Below are 16,922 nucleotides of genomic sequence, written 5' to 3'. Positions count from 1 at the left end.
TTGAATCAGTGCAGCCAACTGTAAGAAAATGCACATTCAGTTTCTGCCAACCCAGTGAATTTTTATCTCAACAATGGTGGTCATATTTCACCTGGCACCATTGAATATGGATGTGGAAATGGATTAATAATTGGAAAAAAATTATTGAAAAGAATAGTTGAGAAAATTTTGAAGATAATTAATGAACCTGTACACAATCTCAGGTGAACTTTAACTAATGCCAATATCAACAGACCTTGAATATAATTACATTCAAGGTCAATAAACATAATTTTCATTATGTATTGCTGCTTCCAGTAGTGTGTGGTAACAAATGATGACCGCAACCATTGAAATTGTCAGTCTGTCTATAAGTTCTTAAATACACAAAGCACAATATTTTTAGTATAAGTAAACCACATTCTATAGGTGCCTATCGAGTCTGAGTTGTGTTTAGCCTTGTGTGTGACAATATCGACGCAGGAACATTCCAAAAGGCACAGCGTTAATTAATTGTCTGCACCAAACCTCTTTATGCAAGATCTCGGCAGCGAGTGAAATTATGAACAGATAGGAGTTGAAATTATAACTGGTGAATAAATATTCCTTTTCTAATAATTTTTTATAATAATTTTAGCCAATGTTTAAAATTCACATTTTTAACAATGCTGGTACCACGGATCGAAGCGTACATCCATATGATACCACTTCCCGAAACAAAGGGGTGAAAATACATGAATTAATAAACTGAAAAGTGTATTTCTTACTTTGTTTCATACAGATATTTAATGGCATATCAAAACATCAACCTTGCCACAAAACAACTCATTTTAGTTTGGCGGTGTCTTTGGTCCATAGCTCATTCAGTTAACACATAGCTTATATATAAGGAAAGAAAGAAAAATAATATGAATCTCAATATGGCATATATGCCTTCAGAAATCAATTTTGTGTGTTACCACACTGTGATTATGGACTTCTGCTTTGGACTTGTTTTGACAGCAGTTGACACTCTTGCTTGTTATCAGCAATAGTAATTTGCAAATCTATTTCGTTGGCTATATGATTTCTGTTACCATATAACATTAAGTTGTTGGCAAGTCTTGAAAATTAATAGATTTTAAAAAACAGAATTACCAGTTATGTGATAGCATATTCTTTTTATGGGAAAAATGTGGAATGTAAAAACCAGACCTAGGATTGTTTGAGTTGCAGATCAATAGCTATTAATCTGGGACATTAACTTTATGCAGACCTCCCTCAAAAGCAGATGCACTGAGTTTTGTGTTGTTGTGTTGCCCAAGTTGGTTATTGCTTGTGTAGTTGCACTACACTTCAAGTAAAAGTCAGCCAACATGCTACTGGTTACATCAATTTTCTCTCATAAAAAAAATATTTTTTTATGAAACAGGTAATTTATTTAGTCATAAAACTTTTATATATAAGGGTTTCTTCTTACGCTGATGGTTTTTCATCCTTAGTAGCAAAAGGATTTATTCTTGACAGCCATGAACCTCCACTGAAATAAAACAAAATTTTAGTATGAATGATACATTACAAATGAGATTAAAAATTTCATGTAAAATTAGTTTTATGCAGCTCCATACCTTTCCTCTGGGACAATTTTATCAGTGACTAGAGTTTCTTCTAGTAGTTCAGCAAGCAGTTCAGCCCTGAACTGATGCTTTAGGGGCTTTGGCTCAGACATAGCCTCATCTGACTGTTTGAGTTTTCTGCAGGCTTCACGATAGGTCAGACCATACCACTCAATTTCCTCTTCAGTGTACTATTAATGACAGAATTCCATATAATCAAGAAAACAGCAGAACAGGGTGAAACACTTATGAAATAGTAAGCTGTAATAGGATTCCTCAAATTTTATTAGTGTAGATTAGATGATAAGAGTTTCTGAGAGGCTGATGGAAGCAATGTAATAATGCAATAGAAGGAAGGCTTGATGAAATATAAAATGGCTGGACAGCAAACTTGTTGATTAGGACAGGACACAAATCTGAGACGGAAGGAAGAAAAGCAATACTTATGTAAACTAAGGGAACAAACCCAGTTTCAATCCACACCATATGTGAACTATACATCTTTACATCACTATGGTCAAAATGGTGTTGTGGGTGCTGTATGTAATATCCACCAGTTACTACAAAGTAGTAATTATACTTTCAGTTTCTAATATGCTGAAACTACTTACAATTATTCAGCTAATGAGAAAAAGAACCTGCAAGAGAAAACTGCAGAATAAACATCAATGTAGCTTGTAAACTCTTACCGATTTCAAATAATGACCATAATCTTCATGTATCTGTTTCTGCTTTTCAGAGTTATCAGTGTGATAATCTTTCTTCAGCAAAGCTGTTAGAAGCTGTCGCTTAATTCGTACTGCTAGCTCTGACTTTAGATCACATGCAGGGGTCTAGAAAAAACAAAAGTAATATTATATACACAACATTAAGCAAAAATCAATAAATATTGAGCAGCAAGAATACTGTTTCTCTGTAAAAACTGTTGGAACATGACAAAAAAATAAAAAAATTGCTAGATGAAGTAGTACCTTCAAAATATAGTGGTCAAATCCACAATTCTTGTGGATCAAGTTTATTGTCCTTTCGGTGACAACAACAGACATATATTTATCTAAGATTTCACTGTACACAACTGATCGTTTTAAATTTGGAGTCCAGAAGTATGGATTTCTTCTGACAGTTCGTTTCTTCTTTGTGAAACCTTGGATAACACCTTCTCCACCCCAAAGTCCCTTATGACTTTCAGCTGGATATTTTACAGGAATTGGTACATTTTGTATTGGAGTTCTGTAAATTTTAATGCAATTGATTAATTTAAATGTCAAAAGTTAGGGAAGGCTAATAAAAATAGAACTAATTTTATAATACACTGAAATGTGGAAAGGTTATACTTTTGGTTACATAATATAAAGCTCTTAGTCCACATTAAGGTTGCATGAAAGAATCACTATTGCCAGGATAAGAGAAAGCGTATTCTGTTGGCAAAACACAATCAGGCAAGTCAGCAGCACTTTGAATGTCAAAATCAAAGATTGTCTCAAAATGAAGACAAAAGGGTGCTGATATGATACAAAAGGGGGGGGGGGGGGGGGGAGGGGAGTGCTTTGATTTAGTAAATCAAACATATTTCAATACAAAATTACTCTGTTAATATCAGGTGATTATGATGCATTCAACCTGCTGCCCAGAGATGCCCACAATTGTATCTTCCCATGCACATAGTGGTGTTGCAAACAAATGTCTTACCACACAATAACAGGTATCTACTTACATATAAAATAAGAGAACTGATGATGACATATTTTTATCACACTACTATGATTTGTAGTACTTGCTCTTTAGTTTTCTGATCTTAATAAAAATATCATGAACTTTGCTGCTGTTGTCCCCCAAGAATTACTTATTTGCAAACATGCCAAATGAAAGTATTTACCACTTCTGCACTGCCATATGGTGTTCCTTCTGCATCAATATCACGGACAATATAGCTAGTACTAAACATTCCTATCTATGTTTGTTACATAATAAAACAAAGGAAAGTTGCTACTCACCATATAGCGGAGATGCTGAGTTGCAGATAGGCACTACAAAAAGACTATCACAATAGACGACACACACGTGCGCAACTCACACGCAACTGTAGTCTCAGGCAACTGAACCCATAGAGTGTGTCGTTTATTGTTGATGAAAGCCTTACTGGCCTAAATCTGAGTGGTTTCAGTTGCCTGAGACTGTAGTTGTGTGTGAGTTGCATTTGCATGAGTGAGAGAGAGAGAGAGAGAGAGAGAGAGAGAGAGAGAGAGAGAGAGAGAGAGAGAGATTGTTGACAAAGGCCTTAATGGCCAAAAGCTTTTTTTTTTTTTTTTTTTTTTTTTTTCATAACAGCAGCTCAGCATCTCCGCTATATGGTGAGTGACAACTTTCGCTTTCACAATTTTGTTACATAATATGCGTTTCAAGTGATACAGAAAGTATATTAAAATTCAGGTGCCCAGTACCTAGTGCACACCTGTAATCCCCCTGTGCATAATAGACATGATGCTTCATCCCATCTATTCTTTCATCACTTAAGTAGTAGCAATCTGGTAAGTATAATGACACTGCCAGGCCTTTATTTTCCAGTTGTTTTGCTATCTTGCGCAGCAGGCTGAATTGTCCTGAGAGCTGTCTGGAGGAATTTACTGTGAAGTAACATCTCTGCCTCTATCTCATATTGAAAACAAACATCCAGCTTATAATTAAGTACTCTGGTCCAAATTCATGTCTTACCCAGATGCGTAATTTTGCGACAGTGTTGCTCACAGCTGCATTAATTTCAGTGTTACTGTTATCCTTTAACTTCTGAAATTGTGCATTTATAAATCACTTACTCTAAACCACTCAATGTGAAATGTCCAGATGTTAATCATTATGTCTGAAGGCTAAGGACCATGTCAGTTTTCAAATAATCAATACTGTACCATTTGAACATTAGTCTCTTCCTTAAAGTCATTCCAGATATTTATTTTAAATTCAGTGCATTAGTATATGTAAAATGACTCTTTCATACAGTGTTCATTAAAAAATGACAATAATTCCACTTGGGACCTGTGGAATGGTACATTAGCTTATTTGCTTTAGTTGTAAATATTTGTCATGTATTGTTATTTTTCTGGCGAGTTCCACATCCTGGAGGACCTCCTCACTACGAATCAACTGGAATGAAGTAAATCTAATAATAATAATAATAATAATAATAATAAGTGGCATATCAGCATCTTTCAAGAGTTCTATACATTGTCCTGCAGCAATATAATTTTAATTTAAACTGCAGGCTATTGACAAGAAGTAATTATGTTATTAAATGATTTACCTAACTCTGGTGTATCAACAACAGTTTGTTTCTTATATATGAGTGGTGTATTATGTTAACCACACTCATTCTGCCCTGATAACTCTTCCACAATTGATCATATAGTTTTAATTTTGTTCTGAGAGCTTTCTATTATTTTGGTGTAATGCATTTTTTTAGCCTGTCTCATGATATTCCTAATTTTTCTCACATTGTACCTATAAATTTGAGAACAATCTATGGAGATATTGTCCATGATAATGTTTCTGTTTCGTTTCACTCTTGAAAAATATACTAACTGCACCAGGTTGTAAAATTTAAGTAATTCCATTGCATTTTTTTTCTCTAGAAAATCAATGTTTGTATTTAAATACTCACAAAAATAAACAGTTCTTCCTAAAGAATTGACCCTGCAACAGTGTCAAAACAGGAGAGGAAAATTCTGTAGTCTCGAAAGGGGGACATATTCAGGCCTATAACGAAAGAGTTTTTCCATATAAATTTGAACACTCCTGCGTAACTTCCTCTCACTTCTTGTGCTATGAAATTTTTCTTAAGAATCAAGCGAAATCAATGACATAATGATGCTGAAAGCAATGGAAACAACTTTATGAAGATGTACTTCATCACAATTTAATTTCTGCAGTTTGCTTTCACATTACTTGTTGGCAAAGCCGAGGCTCACCAATTCAACTGAATTTCTTACAATACATCTACAATGGTGCATTAAAGAAGCTACTTTATTTGCCTCACAGCCATTTAGTACATCTACGCACATGCATTCATTCTGTATTTATAGTCTCTTTTTTTCAATGTTTTCATAAACTCACATGTGCGGTACCACATCATTAGATTAAATATACTGCTCACTCTGTGGATCCAAATTAAGGAGATCCTCAACGATATGTAACTTGTCATGAAACAAGAAAACATGATATAAAATCCAAGGTGGAATAATATTATGAAAGGTCATGTCAAAAGCCCTTGAATAAATTTTTATTTAAGAGGTAACATAAAATGTGTCACAAATATCTACAGGTATTCAGGCATACACTGAAATGCTATAAGGTAACAATTTACTCAACTGTTATACCACTCTACATTTCACTGTTATTGTGTATCTGTTTTTCTATTGTCTCCTATTGACCCTAGATGTATGCTGCTTGATTGTCAAAAAACCATGCACTATCAGGGATTTACTTTTGGTAGTAGGATAAGAGGTCATGGTCCAAGAAATGCTTCTGTTCCTGATGTCTCAGCCTGAACTGCGCTGGACATCCTCAGAGGTGCTCCTCCACTGAGTCTTGCTGGCTGACTGGTCAGATGTCCAAGAGTGACATAAATACTGTAGGAAGAGGTGGCGTGGTCAAAGTAACATGTGATGAGCAGAGATAATTATTGTCAGCGATAAAACTTAACTATTAATATCAAGAGCTACTTCAGGCAATGATATGCAGCTTTTTGGATTAACAGGCTTCTGGGCAGTGCATGAAGTTGACGAGAGTTCCGGTATCTCACACCAGGCACCAATACATGTAGAGGCTGTCAATACTAAGTGGTACCTGATTCAAGAAACCTAGGCTGGCCATGTGCAAGACTGTGTTACTTATATATTACTTTTGTTATAAGTCATTTTTAAGTTTTGTGCACTTGAGACTGGTATGAGAGTTAGAACTGTATTAGAGTGGTTTTCTTCGTGTCATGAGTGTTCAGAATATGTTAAATATCGAGCAAAGTAGAGAGGGCCACAGGATCACTGAAACTGATGAGTCCCAGATTGGTAAGAAGTAGTTTGGGATGGGTGATTCTCGGGTTGATGTATGAGTATGGAAGTGGAGGGGAGGGGGGGGGGTGTTGTTTGTTTATTTTGGGGGAGGGGGTTAGGTATGCTGATTGTGTTTTCAGGGTTTTGTACAATCATAGTAAGAGGGAACTTATGGGGCTTTTTGAGGAATATATTGAGGAGGGTAGTACTGCTATGGCAAACGCATTTTCATTGTCTAGGGGTTTGCGGAAGAGGGGTTATGAACATTTAGTCATTAACTGTAGAATTCAGTTTAAAGATAATGACACTGGGGCTTGCACTAATACCAAAGAGGGATTTTGGGAGGCAATTTAATCTGTTATAGGGAGGAGAAGCAGCACTCTTCCAACCTGCAATCCCATTTAGAGGAGCACTGGTGGTGGAAAAATACCCCTGAGAATTTTGGTATTTTTCTGGTTTATTTTGAAGGCTTTGGTGAGGATGTACAGGCTGAGGGTAGTGAGTTGAAGGGCTGGGTTTGGTTGGGTGGGGGAATGGGGATGAGGTTCTGGCTGGTGGTTGTGGGGTAGGTTATGCGTTGGGTGTTTAAAGGGTTTGGTGTAACTGATTTTGGTTTTTATTTATTCTTTTTATTTTTGTTGGTTTTGTTTTTGGATGGGTGTGAGATGGTGTGTGTGTGTTGGAATTTTGTATTTATGGGGGAGGGAGGGGGGGGGAGGCTACCTAGGTAAGGAGGCTTTTGTTGGTAAGTAATTTTTGTTTTCTACCACAAAATTTCGGGAGAACTGCCAGATGTTTGTAACCTCCTGCCACAATATTTCGCAGAGCCTTCTGCCATCTTCAGGTGATACTGGCGAAAACTCCCTGAGCTCTGGTATTTAAGGCCCCACCAGATTCACTTGGCATTGCATGTGCACTACTTGAGCGTGTTCGATTCTGCTGCGCCGCGCGCCCTCCGTGGTGAAAACTCACCGCATCGATATCAGTTCAATTGTCTTCCTGCGGTTCCATCACAGAACTACGCTCGTTGTAGGACACGAAGTTTTTCGATGATTGAATTCCATGCCGAATTCAACTGGAAACCACCATCACAATTAATAAGAGACTCACTGTCAGACAGCCATATTTCCACAGATTTATTAATAATTGAACTCGAAAAGTTAGACGTATGGGCCACAATTTTTGTCTCATTGTAATTCATGACATGACCAGTGGAAATACAGTGTTTGGCGATGGCAGACTTACAAGGCTGAAGAAGGCGAGTATGCCGCTAATGTTCTACAATGCGATCCTGCACAGTACGTGTTGTTTGCCCTATATAAGATTTGCCACATTCTCGCGGAATCCTGTAAACACCTGCCTTGCGCAGCTCTTGGTCGTCTTTGACAGATCCCAACAGTGACGAAATTTTTGCAGGAGGGCAAAAGATTGCTTTCACTTTTTATTTTCTTAGTATTCTGCCTATCTGCACTGAAATATTACCAATATATGGTAAATAGGCAGTCGTTTTAAAGGCCTCTTCATCTTCTTTGCTCCATTGTTTACAGGTCTGAGCGCTCTCTCCAGTTGTTGATGCAGTTACAAACTATCGGTGTCAGAGATGACATGGTCTCAGTGAATCAATGTCTTCAAAACACCCAGCGTTTGTGCTGGATGGTGGCAACTAGCAGCTTGCAAGTAAGTGTCTGTGTGAGTGCGATTCCTATATACTGAATGACCAAGTGTGCCATCGCTCTTACATTGCACCAAGACGTCTAAAAACTTCGTCATTTGGTATACAGAAAGCCCAGGCACACAGACCTTTACTTGCAAGCCGCTAGTTGCCACCATGTGGCACAAATGTTGGGTGTTTTGAAGACAATGATTCACTGAGCCCACGTCATCTCTGACACTGATAGTTTGCAAAAGGAACTGGAGCACCTGCAGACTGTATTTCTGAAGAATGGGGATTCGTCCCAGCAAGTGGAGAGAGCGCTGCAAAATATAAAGTGAAAGCAATCTTTCGACCTCCTGCAAAAATTTCATCGCTGTTGGGATCTGCCAAAGACAACCTAGAGCTGTGCAAGGCTGGTATTTACAGAATTCTGTGTGAATGTGGCAAATCTTATATAGGGCAAACGACACGTACTGTTCAGGATCGCATTGTAGAACATCAGTGGCATACTCACCTCCTTCAGCCTTTTAAGTCTGCCATCGCGCAACACTGTATTTCCATAATTCATGTCATGAATTACAATGAGAGAAAAATTGTGGCCCATATGTCTAACTTTCGGAGTTCGATTATTAATGAATCCATGGAAATATGGCTGTGTGACAGTCATTCTGTTATTAATCATGACAGTGCTTTCAAATTGAATTTGGCATGGAATCCAATCGTCGAAAAATTGGTTTCCTCCGTAGCCAGCATGGTTCTGTGATGGAACTGCGAGAGGACAATTTAGCTGATATCGATGCAGAGAGTTTTCACCATGGAGGGCACACGGCGCAGCAGAATAAAAAGCACTGAAATAGCGCCATGTGAATCCACCACGCATGTGCCGATGGGACCTTAAATACCAGAGCTCAGGGAGTTTTCGCCAGTATCATCTGAAAATGGCTAGAAGACTGTGCCGAAATATTGTGGCATGAAATTACAAACATCAGGCAGTTCTCCTGAAATTTTGTAGAACAATATGTATGCCGGGAAAGTTTTAAATCTCACAGTGTTTGTTTTGATTTTATTTTATAGTGATTTTCATGGTTTATCTGTTTATATTTATGGCATTCCAGTTGCATTTTATTTAACCTAGTGTATTTTTGAGTGTGTGAAGTTTGTGGTTCTGGCATTTTCATTTTTGGTTTGGCTCTGGTATGGAGGGCTCGTATGTGTCATGTTTTTGATATCAGGGGCTTCTTTTGAGCTATATAGGTCAAGTAAATGTCCGATTCCACTTTTCAGGATTGCATGTATTGGAATTTGGTATTGAAGGCTTCTTTTGAGCTATATAGATCAAGCGAAATATCTCAGTCTGCTTTTTAGAGTTGCATGTGTTGTTTTTTTGTATCAACAGCTTTGTTTGAGCTATATGGGTTGACTGAAATGAACCACTCCTATGGTTTTTGTGGTTGTGACGTCACATAAGTTCATAATTTTTTTTTTATTTTAAGGATAATATTTGTTTTGGGATGGTGTAGCTTTTTTCCCCTTCTGTATTTAGCTTGTCCCCGCCCTAAACCCCCTACTTCCTGTGGCTGTCCCATTAGTCTCATTTTATTGTTGGAGTGATATGCTCTTGTGTTGTTTTTATTTTTGTTAGCATTTGTTGGCGTGTGTATATAGTGCCGTTATGGTAGACATCTTTTATATGCTAGACGTAGGTGTTTTCTCCATACTGATGCCATCACGGGTCAAATTAGGCAGGTGGAATCTGATGCTTTCCCTCTTAATACCAATTAAATATGGAACAAATAACAATATATATATATATATATATATATATATATATATATATATATATATATATATATATATATTACACACTCATCATTACTAATAATATATACCCAAACCGCCCTTGTGATTCAGCCTATCAATTAGCAAAAACTGTACACCCAATTTCTAAATTATCATCCACATGTTTACACGCATAAATGATTACCCACTTGCAGTTTTCGAAGATGCAACTTTTGTACTTTTTCCAGATAATAATACAAAATTGTACCAATTTCCCTTATTAAAATATAGACACTGAAATATTTGAAAATACATAACAAGATACTTATATATTCTGTGTATGTATATTCTGAGTTATTTAAATTCAGTGTACTACAACGACACACACTATATTATTGTCAGATGATCTACAGACGAATAAATCAAATCACCACCTCAACAGATGGTGGAACTCAAATGAATCATCACTGAATTTTGAAAAGATACAGTACATACAGTTCAGTATTTCTCACAGAGCTCCAAAAGACAATGGAACAATAAACAAAGTGTTAAGTTTTTGGGAATAAAGATGGATCAACCTCAGTTGGAAAATCCACTGTCTATTATCAGTAAAGGCATAGGTTCAGCTATGTTTACAGTACACACGATTACTGCTATAGGAAATTTAAAAACAGAGTAACCAGTTTATACTGCATATTTTCATTCACTAATGAGTTGTGAAAGCATTTTCCGAGCAAATTAAATTTACTGGGGTAATATTTTCAGAATACAGAATTGTGCTATAAGAATATCTGGTGTTCATTCAAGATCATCCTATAGGGACCCATCCAAAAAAATTGATTATTTTAACTACTACTTCACAATACGTGTATTCGTTAATGTCCTTTGTCATTTCCAATAGTGTTCACAACATTAGTGAAAAGCATGAATAGAACACCAGAACCAAAAACAACCTCTACAAAGGCCTCAAGAAGTTAGTTAACATTAGTACATGAACTTGCCATATACATGGGTACATATGTAGTCAACAACCTAACGAATTCCATGTAATATCATGTAGTTAATGTAGTAAGAGTTCTAAACTGAATTAATGAGTTTCCTACTCGCCAATTCCTTCTACTTCACGGAAAAAAATCTTCAAAGAAATTATTAAATTTAACGTTTTAGATGATGTATAATTAGATTTAGCAATAGAACACAGTACTGTACATTCATTTCACTTTATTGCACCTAAATTAAATCACATCCTCGACTTCTTTCCACATCCTACAGACCGCTCTCCTCAGGATCTATGGGGTATGGCTAATATAATGAAATGCCTGGCACAAAGGAGACTTACACCACACCAGTTACTGGGTCACGCCTCCACTTCCCTGGTTCTGGCACGTAGTGGACAGGCTCCGGCTTTCTAACCTTCCATTCATCCCAAAATTTTCTATACGCTTCTGGAAGTCGTGCACCCACTCGTCCTGGATCAAATGGCCCAGGCCTCTTAAAATATAAGAGTTTAAGACCCTGAAATATTAAGTATGGGGTTACATTCTACAAAGTATTTTGATTTTTTTAAAGCAGGAATAGTTGAACACAGAAAAAAATCATTACGTTTGCTAGCCTAGATTCCATTTCAACTTGTAACCGCTTTCCTCACTTTGTGCATCCACACATACGTACAATCCGAACGCACCTTCCGCTCATTCCTACGACCCTACTACTGATCAAGTGTTTACACCCGATTTCAATTGTTTCACCGACTGAGGTACACGTTGAGTAACATCAAAGTTAAGCTGTGATTCGAGCTGTCTGCAGTCGAGGAGGAAAGAAAAGAGTTAAGATTTGAAATACGTGAGCCAGTAAAATAATGTTTGGAGGATATTTAATCGTTGGGAACACAGATGAACTTCTTATATTGGCCGCCCCTGCGTAGAAAATTCTTTAATAAGGACACCGTGGTATCATTGCAGCACTAACTTCTGTTAACAGAGAGTAACATATCTTCGTATCGAGTTAACGAAGTAAGTGACAAGTGCGTGAAGAAACATATGTTTTTATTGTGATGTATTTACTTCGTTTGCACGAGTATAAGCATGCGATGTTATGGTCGTTAAATTGCCTACTTTGGTGTGGATATATTGTAGGCTCATGTGTTTATAAGTAATTTCTTGATTTTAAATTTTAGTGTAATGTTAATCGTGTTTCAGTATTTGATATCACATTCGATAATACGAACCGAAACGAACGACGCTTAGAAGGGTATGTGTCACTTCTCGGAGCGAAGTGTTCTATTTAAACTTCCTAAAAGCCCAGAAAAATCAGTGAGGTAAAGCGACATTGTTTGACGTGTCATGTTTCTGTAACAATCCGAGAAACGATTTATTATTGTTTGGCTTATGTTTTGTGTGTCATCTAGGTGACAATGTGGTGGAGCGAGAGTTCTGATCCACCAGGCGACCAGACGCAGGCGCCTGCACAAAATATGGAAGTAAAAGAACTTCAAGACCAGTTCGAACAGCAGCAGACGCTAATCGCCCAACTGAAGGAGATGTTGAGGAAAAACGAGCAACAGCTTGTCACAAAAGAGAAGGAAGTTGAGGTTTGTAGAATAGAAAACATCTATGATCAGCGGATCATCGGAGCTCAACTAATGTGCATTTGACTTAATTTATTTACAATAATTAATTTCATGTATGATGATATTCAGAGCAGTTCTACACTTAACAAAGAGCACACTGTATTGGATAAATAACATGTCATCTAACACTTTCACGCTCAAGTGAGGAATCAGAATTTCTGGTTTCTCTTTGCCGCCTAATGAACAAAATAAGGGGTTGTGGAATATCAAACTAAATCTTCAGACAAAAATGTTAGTTTGGGCATACCCCAAGGTAGCGATATATGTTTATTAATTTTCCCGATATATGTAAATGAGATAGTAGGTAACATTGGAAGATCCATGAGACTTTTTCTGGATGATGCTATTGCATCCAGAGAAATCACAACACTTGGAAAATTTTAACAAAATACATGAAGGCCTGTGGAGGGTTGACACGTGGTGTAGGGAGTGGCAACTGATTGTCAGCATAAACAAATGTCACATAATGCATATAAGTGGGCAGAATGGCATGTTATTGTAAGATTACACAATTCAGAACAATCACTGGAAGTAATTACTTTGACAAAATGCTAGGTGTTTGTGTATATGGAGTGATTTAAGGCAAAATGACAATATAAAACTAATCCCAGGGAAGACCGATGTCAAACTGATTTTCATTGCAAGAATTTTAGGGAAACATAGTCTGTCAACTAAAGAGGTAGCTTACAGAACCATTGTGTGATCAATAATTGAATTTTACTCATCACTGTTGAATTGGCATCAGTTAAGGGCTGATAGAGGAAGTAGAGAAGATCCAAATAAGAGCAGCATGTTTCACTACAGGTCCTCGTCATAAGCATGAAAGTGCAACAGGGATGATCAATCAACTCCAGTAGCAGACAAAGGAAGAGAGGCATTCTACAAGCAAAAGCATACATGGGTAGAATAGTCGATAAATATTTGTGTGACTCGGCCTACGAGTATCTCGCAAAAGCACCAAGAAGATAAATTTAGAGGGATTCAAGTATGTGGAGGTTTACTGGTAATTATCCTTTCGCAACAGTTTGCGACTGGAACAGGAAAGAGAGTGGGAGTGGGTAGAAAGAAATAGTGGTACACAAAGTACGCTGTATCATACACTTCAAGGTGTAGACGTAGGTACTTTGTGTTTGATCCAGTTAACATCAGCAACAATTAAAATTATTTTTACTAAGTAGCACTGATCACGAAGTCCATCCAGGAACTGGAATTGTCACAGTGGCACTAGAATAAGTAGTAGATTGTGAAAGCAGTAGCGCTTGTTAAAGGTCCTTGAAAAATGAAGGAAAAAGGAGTGTAGTGAACAACATGAGCCAACAGTATATTGTATGAAGTGTGGCATTGTATATTGTGCAGATGAAATCTTCGATGTCTGTATTTGTATATTTCAGTTGCAGGTGTTATGTTTATTATTGTTTGTGGTGGCTTGGATTGTGTTGTGGTCTAAACCTCTATATAGGTTTAGAGGAAGTGACGAGTGTGTTGAAGATTGTGATACTGTTGCACTTTGGTCAGTGTGGTTACTGTGACACATATTTGATGAAAGAGATATTGTGGTTGCATAACTTGAGGCCTAGTTAAAAGACCTAGTTAAGAGGTGAGGCGAGCTGTCAAAACCAGTAAATATTTTGTGGAAATATATTTATATAGATATTGTGCATTCCATAGGTATACTTGTGTGCCTGATAAAAAAAAAAAAAAAAAAAAAAAAAAAAAAAAAAAAAAAAAAAAAAAAAAAAAAAAGGCCTAGTTCCCTCTGTGCTCTGGTATTTTCAAGTTTTTAATATCATTCAAATCATTAATAACAAGTACATCACTGCCCAAAGCACCCTTTATTTCAAAAGAGATTCGATTTGCTGGTTTTTGTATTGCGAATGGTCTGATGTTTTAATGATGTCATCTGTTCGTCATTTCTTGAGAGTCAAATCTTTGTCATGTTAATGACATTATCAGTCTTTCATCATGGTATTGTGTCGTTTACTTCTTCCTGTGGTAAGTATCACATCAAAGTAGCTGATACCAATATTAAATGCTGAACCAATGTGACATTGACATGGGGAAGAATCCAATACACTCACTAAGAGTAAGGATTAGTTTTCAGAGAAATTATGCACCTGTGCATGATTTTCAGACTTGGAACTCGGTGATCGATCCACTGTGCTCCCACAAGCAACGAAATTTTCAATAAATTTGAAGAGATATTCTGCCTTAGGCATTGTTTTCTTTTATCCATTAATGTTACTTCTGTATTCTCTGAAAAATCTTGTGTCAGGATGGTCCAGAGTATATTCAAGTACGGCTTATTTTCAAGTTATAAATTTACGTTTGAATTCTGTCATCCATGTGCCTGTTACTGAAGTTTTCTTGAAAAACTACTTATCAGCATCAGTTAAAATGTACATTGAAAGGTGTTTGAAGGGACAGCTGGTTGATATTCTTAGGAAACATTTCAAAGATGTGCGTTATTGTAAACTGTTGTAAATATTTCCTGTGTCTGTCAATTTCTGATGTCATGTTTTTTGTCTGCTTATTACAAATACCAAAAATGAACAACATGTACATTTCATTCATGTTCTTATTAAGCAGAAGTCAGCTGAGTCATTTAGGCACATTATATAGCAGACCAATCCATGCTGCACAGGAGTGGTCTGCAGAAAAATGTGTAAGAAATAAGTTATTAGATATTTGGTATAACCCATGACAAGACAAACAGCCTACTTCACAGTTTAAGGCTTATGGAAACTAGGAGTCTACAGCACCTGTGTTAATGTCATAAGTCATATATTATCTAAACTTGCAGAATAGTGAGGTCCATTCCATGGAATTTCAACACTACTTTTTAGAACTGTTTTGGAACACCATCATTGCATGAATTATTGTGAGATGAAAAGCCTGCTCAAATATAGAGGCTTCGCCAAGTGGAGATTTCAGACAAAGCTGGGTAAAAGCCTGATGAGCAGGGACACAGGCTACCTATCACCTTAATAATACTTGAGACTCTGCCTCACATTCGTTGAAGGAGCAACTGCACTTGCTTTTAAACACAAGAGACAGAGTTCATCAATATAAATAAGGGCTTCATGCTTGCTGCAACATGAAAGGCTAAAGGAGAGGGTAGCACTCATGTGTTAAGATAAAACATCTCCCTCCACATCTTGGTATGCCAGACAGTAACTAACAATGTCAGTGATGCACTCTGAAGAAATATTGTGTTATGCAGCCATAGTATGTCGCTTAACACTCAAGAAGACATCTCAGATGTAAGTTTTGGGAAAATCATTAGAAGCTACTACAGAAACTTTGACTATATGGAACATGTAACTTCCACTCTTAATTCCTGTGTGCACTCTAATACTGCTAGCATATTCTGTCTGTTACTCATTCCTTTGTATGTGATTACACAACATTGCCACTTCTTACCCTTTCTTTTAGTCTTGCTGCACTGTCTCAAAATCTGTTACTAACTCCAACTCCTTTACTAATAGTATCTTCTATACCTCTACCTTCTGAACTCCTTTTGCCTTGTTTTGCAGCGACTGAGTCATCTGTAAATCCTTCCCCACCCACTTCCCATATTCATCTGCCTTGGCAAATGCTATTTATAACCAACAGTCAGTCTCACTGTGGCCACAGGCGTATGCGTTTGGGTGTCCGTGGTTGTGTATGAATGTATGTGCTTCTACTAGAGAAAGAGCAAGAGCTCAGAAGCCAGTATAAAGTGTTTTCTGTTGCGTGTTTCTGTGCATCACACATCAGGCAGGTATGGGAGAGGATGCCTTTCATGTATTCTTCCAGCCAAAACCTTCCTTTGTTGTTGTAGGAGAATACAGAATGACTAGGAAAGAATTGTTTGATGTAGTGTTTGGCAACTTGCTCTAATGTGGAAAAATGTAAGTCAATGCATATGAGTCATTAAAACAATCCTGCAGTGTTTGAATACAGAATTAGTGATGTGCTCCTTGATCAAGGCTAAGTGGTATAAAATGGAACAAGCATCTAAGATCAGTTGCAGGGAAGGTGAGCTATTGACTTTGATTTATTGGGAAAGTTCTAGAAGAATGAAGCTAATCTGTAAAGGCATCAAAAACATTCGAAGATGTAGTGCTAGATTTATTACTGGTAGATTTGATCACCCACAAGTAATGTGGAAATGCTTTGCGAGTTCATATTGGAATCACTGAAGGGAAGCTGATGTTCTTTACACAAAACACTGTTGAGGATGTATAGGGAACTGATACTTATGATAG

The 16,922-nt window shown here is 37.1% G+C and overlaps 2 protein-coding genes across 10 annotated transcripts in view; one reads left to right on the top strand and one right to left on the bottom strand.

Annotated features, from left to right (window-relative positions):
• Positions 1-738: 738 nt before the first annotated feature.
• On the bottom strand, positions 739-11,815 carry LOC126355057 (39S ribosomal protein L28, mitochondrial). The gene is made up of 6 exons (XM_050005222.1): positions 11,649-11,815; positions 11,386-11,561; positions 2,546-2,804; positions 2,264-2,407; positions 1,587-1,765; positions 739-1,498 (listed from the first exon to the last, which is right to left on the bottom strand). Exons 1-6 carry the CDS (start codon positions 11,667-11,669, stop codon positions 1,435-1,437), a joined length of 843 nt encoding a protein of 280 aa, XP_049861179.1. The 5' UTR covers positions 11,670-11,815; the 3' UTR covers positions 739-1,434.
• A 134-nt stretch (positions 11,816-11,949) lies between these two features.
• The window catches only part of LOC126355056 (protein lava lamp), a 176,747-nt gene continuing 171,774 nt past the window's right edge, over positions 11,950-16,922 (top strand). For 2 of the 9 annotated variants that reach the window (XM_050005221.1, XM_050005214.1), the window contains exons 1-3: positions 12,053-12,143; positions 12,245-12,363; positions 12,454-12,636. In XM_050005221.1, coding sequence (XP_049861178.1) covers positions 12,460-12,636 — 177 coding nt within the window. In that variant the 5' untranslated portion in view covers positions 12,053-12,143; positions 12,245-12,363; positions 12,454-12,459. Of the gene's footprint in view, positions 12,364-12,453; positions 12,637-16,922 lie in introns of all 9 variants that reach the window. The other 7 variants (XM_050005215.1, XM_050005217.1, XM_050005213.1 and 4 more) reach the window with 7 other exon arrangements.

This window comes from Schistocerca gregaria, chromosome 3 (assembly GCF_023897955.1).
Source record: "Schistocerca gregaria isolate iqSchGreg1 chromosome 3, iqSchGreg1.2, whole genome shotgun sequence".
In the NCBI taxonomy this organism is placed as follows: Eukaryota; Metazoa; Arthropoda; class Insecta; order Orthoptera; family Acrididae; genus Schistocerca; species Schistocerca gregaria.
The sequence above is the reverse complement of the archived record's forward strand: the minus strand, read 5'-3'. Positions and strand labels throughout refer to the sequence as shown.

What these genes read in the sequence shown, in the direction of transcription:
- LOC126355057 (XM_050005222.1), bottom strand. Translation starts at nt 11,669, where the DNA reads ATGGAATCTAGGCTAGCAAAC. An exon ending in GACCCAGTAACTGGTGTGGT is followed by an intron (nt 2,805 to 11,385) that starts GTAAGTCTCCTT and finishes TAAAATTTACAG; the next exon opens with AACTCCAATACAAAATGTAC. An exon ending in TTGACCACTATATTTTGAAG is followed by an intron (nt 2,408 to 2,545) that starts GTACTACTTCAT and finishes TGTTTTTTCTAG; the next exon opens with ACCCCTGCATGTGATCTAAA.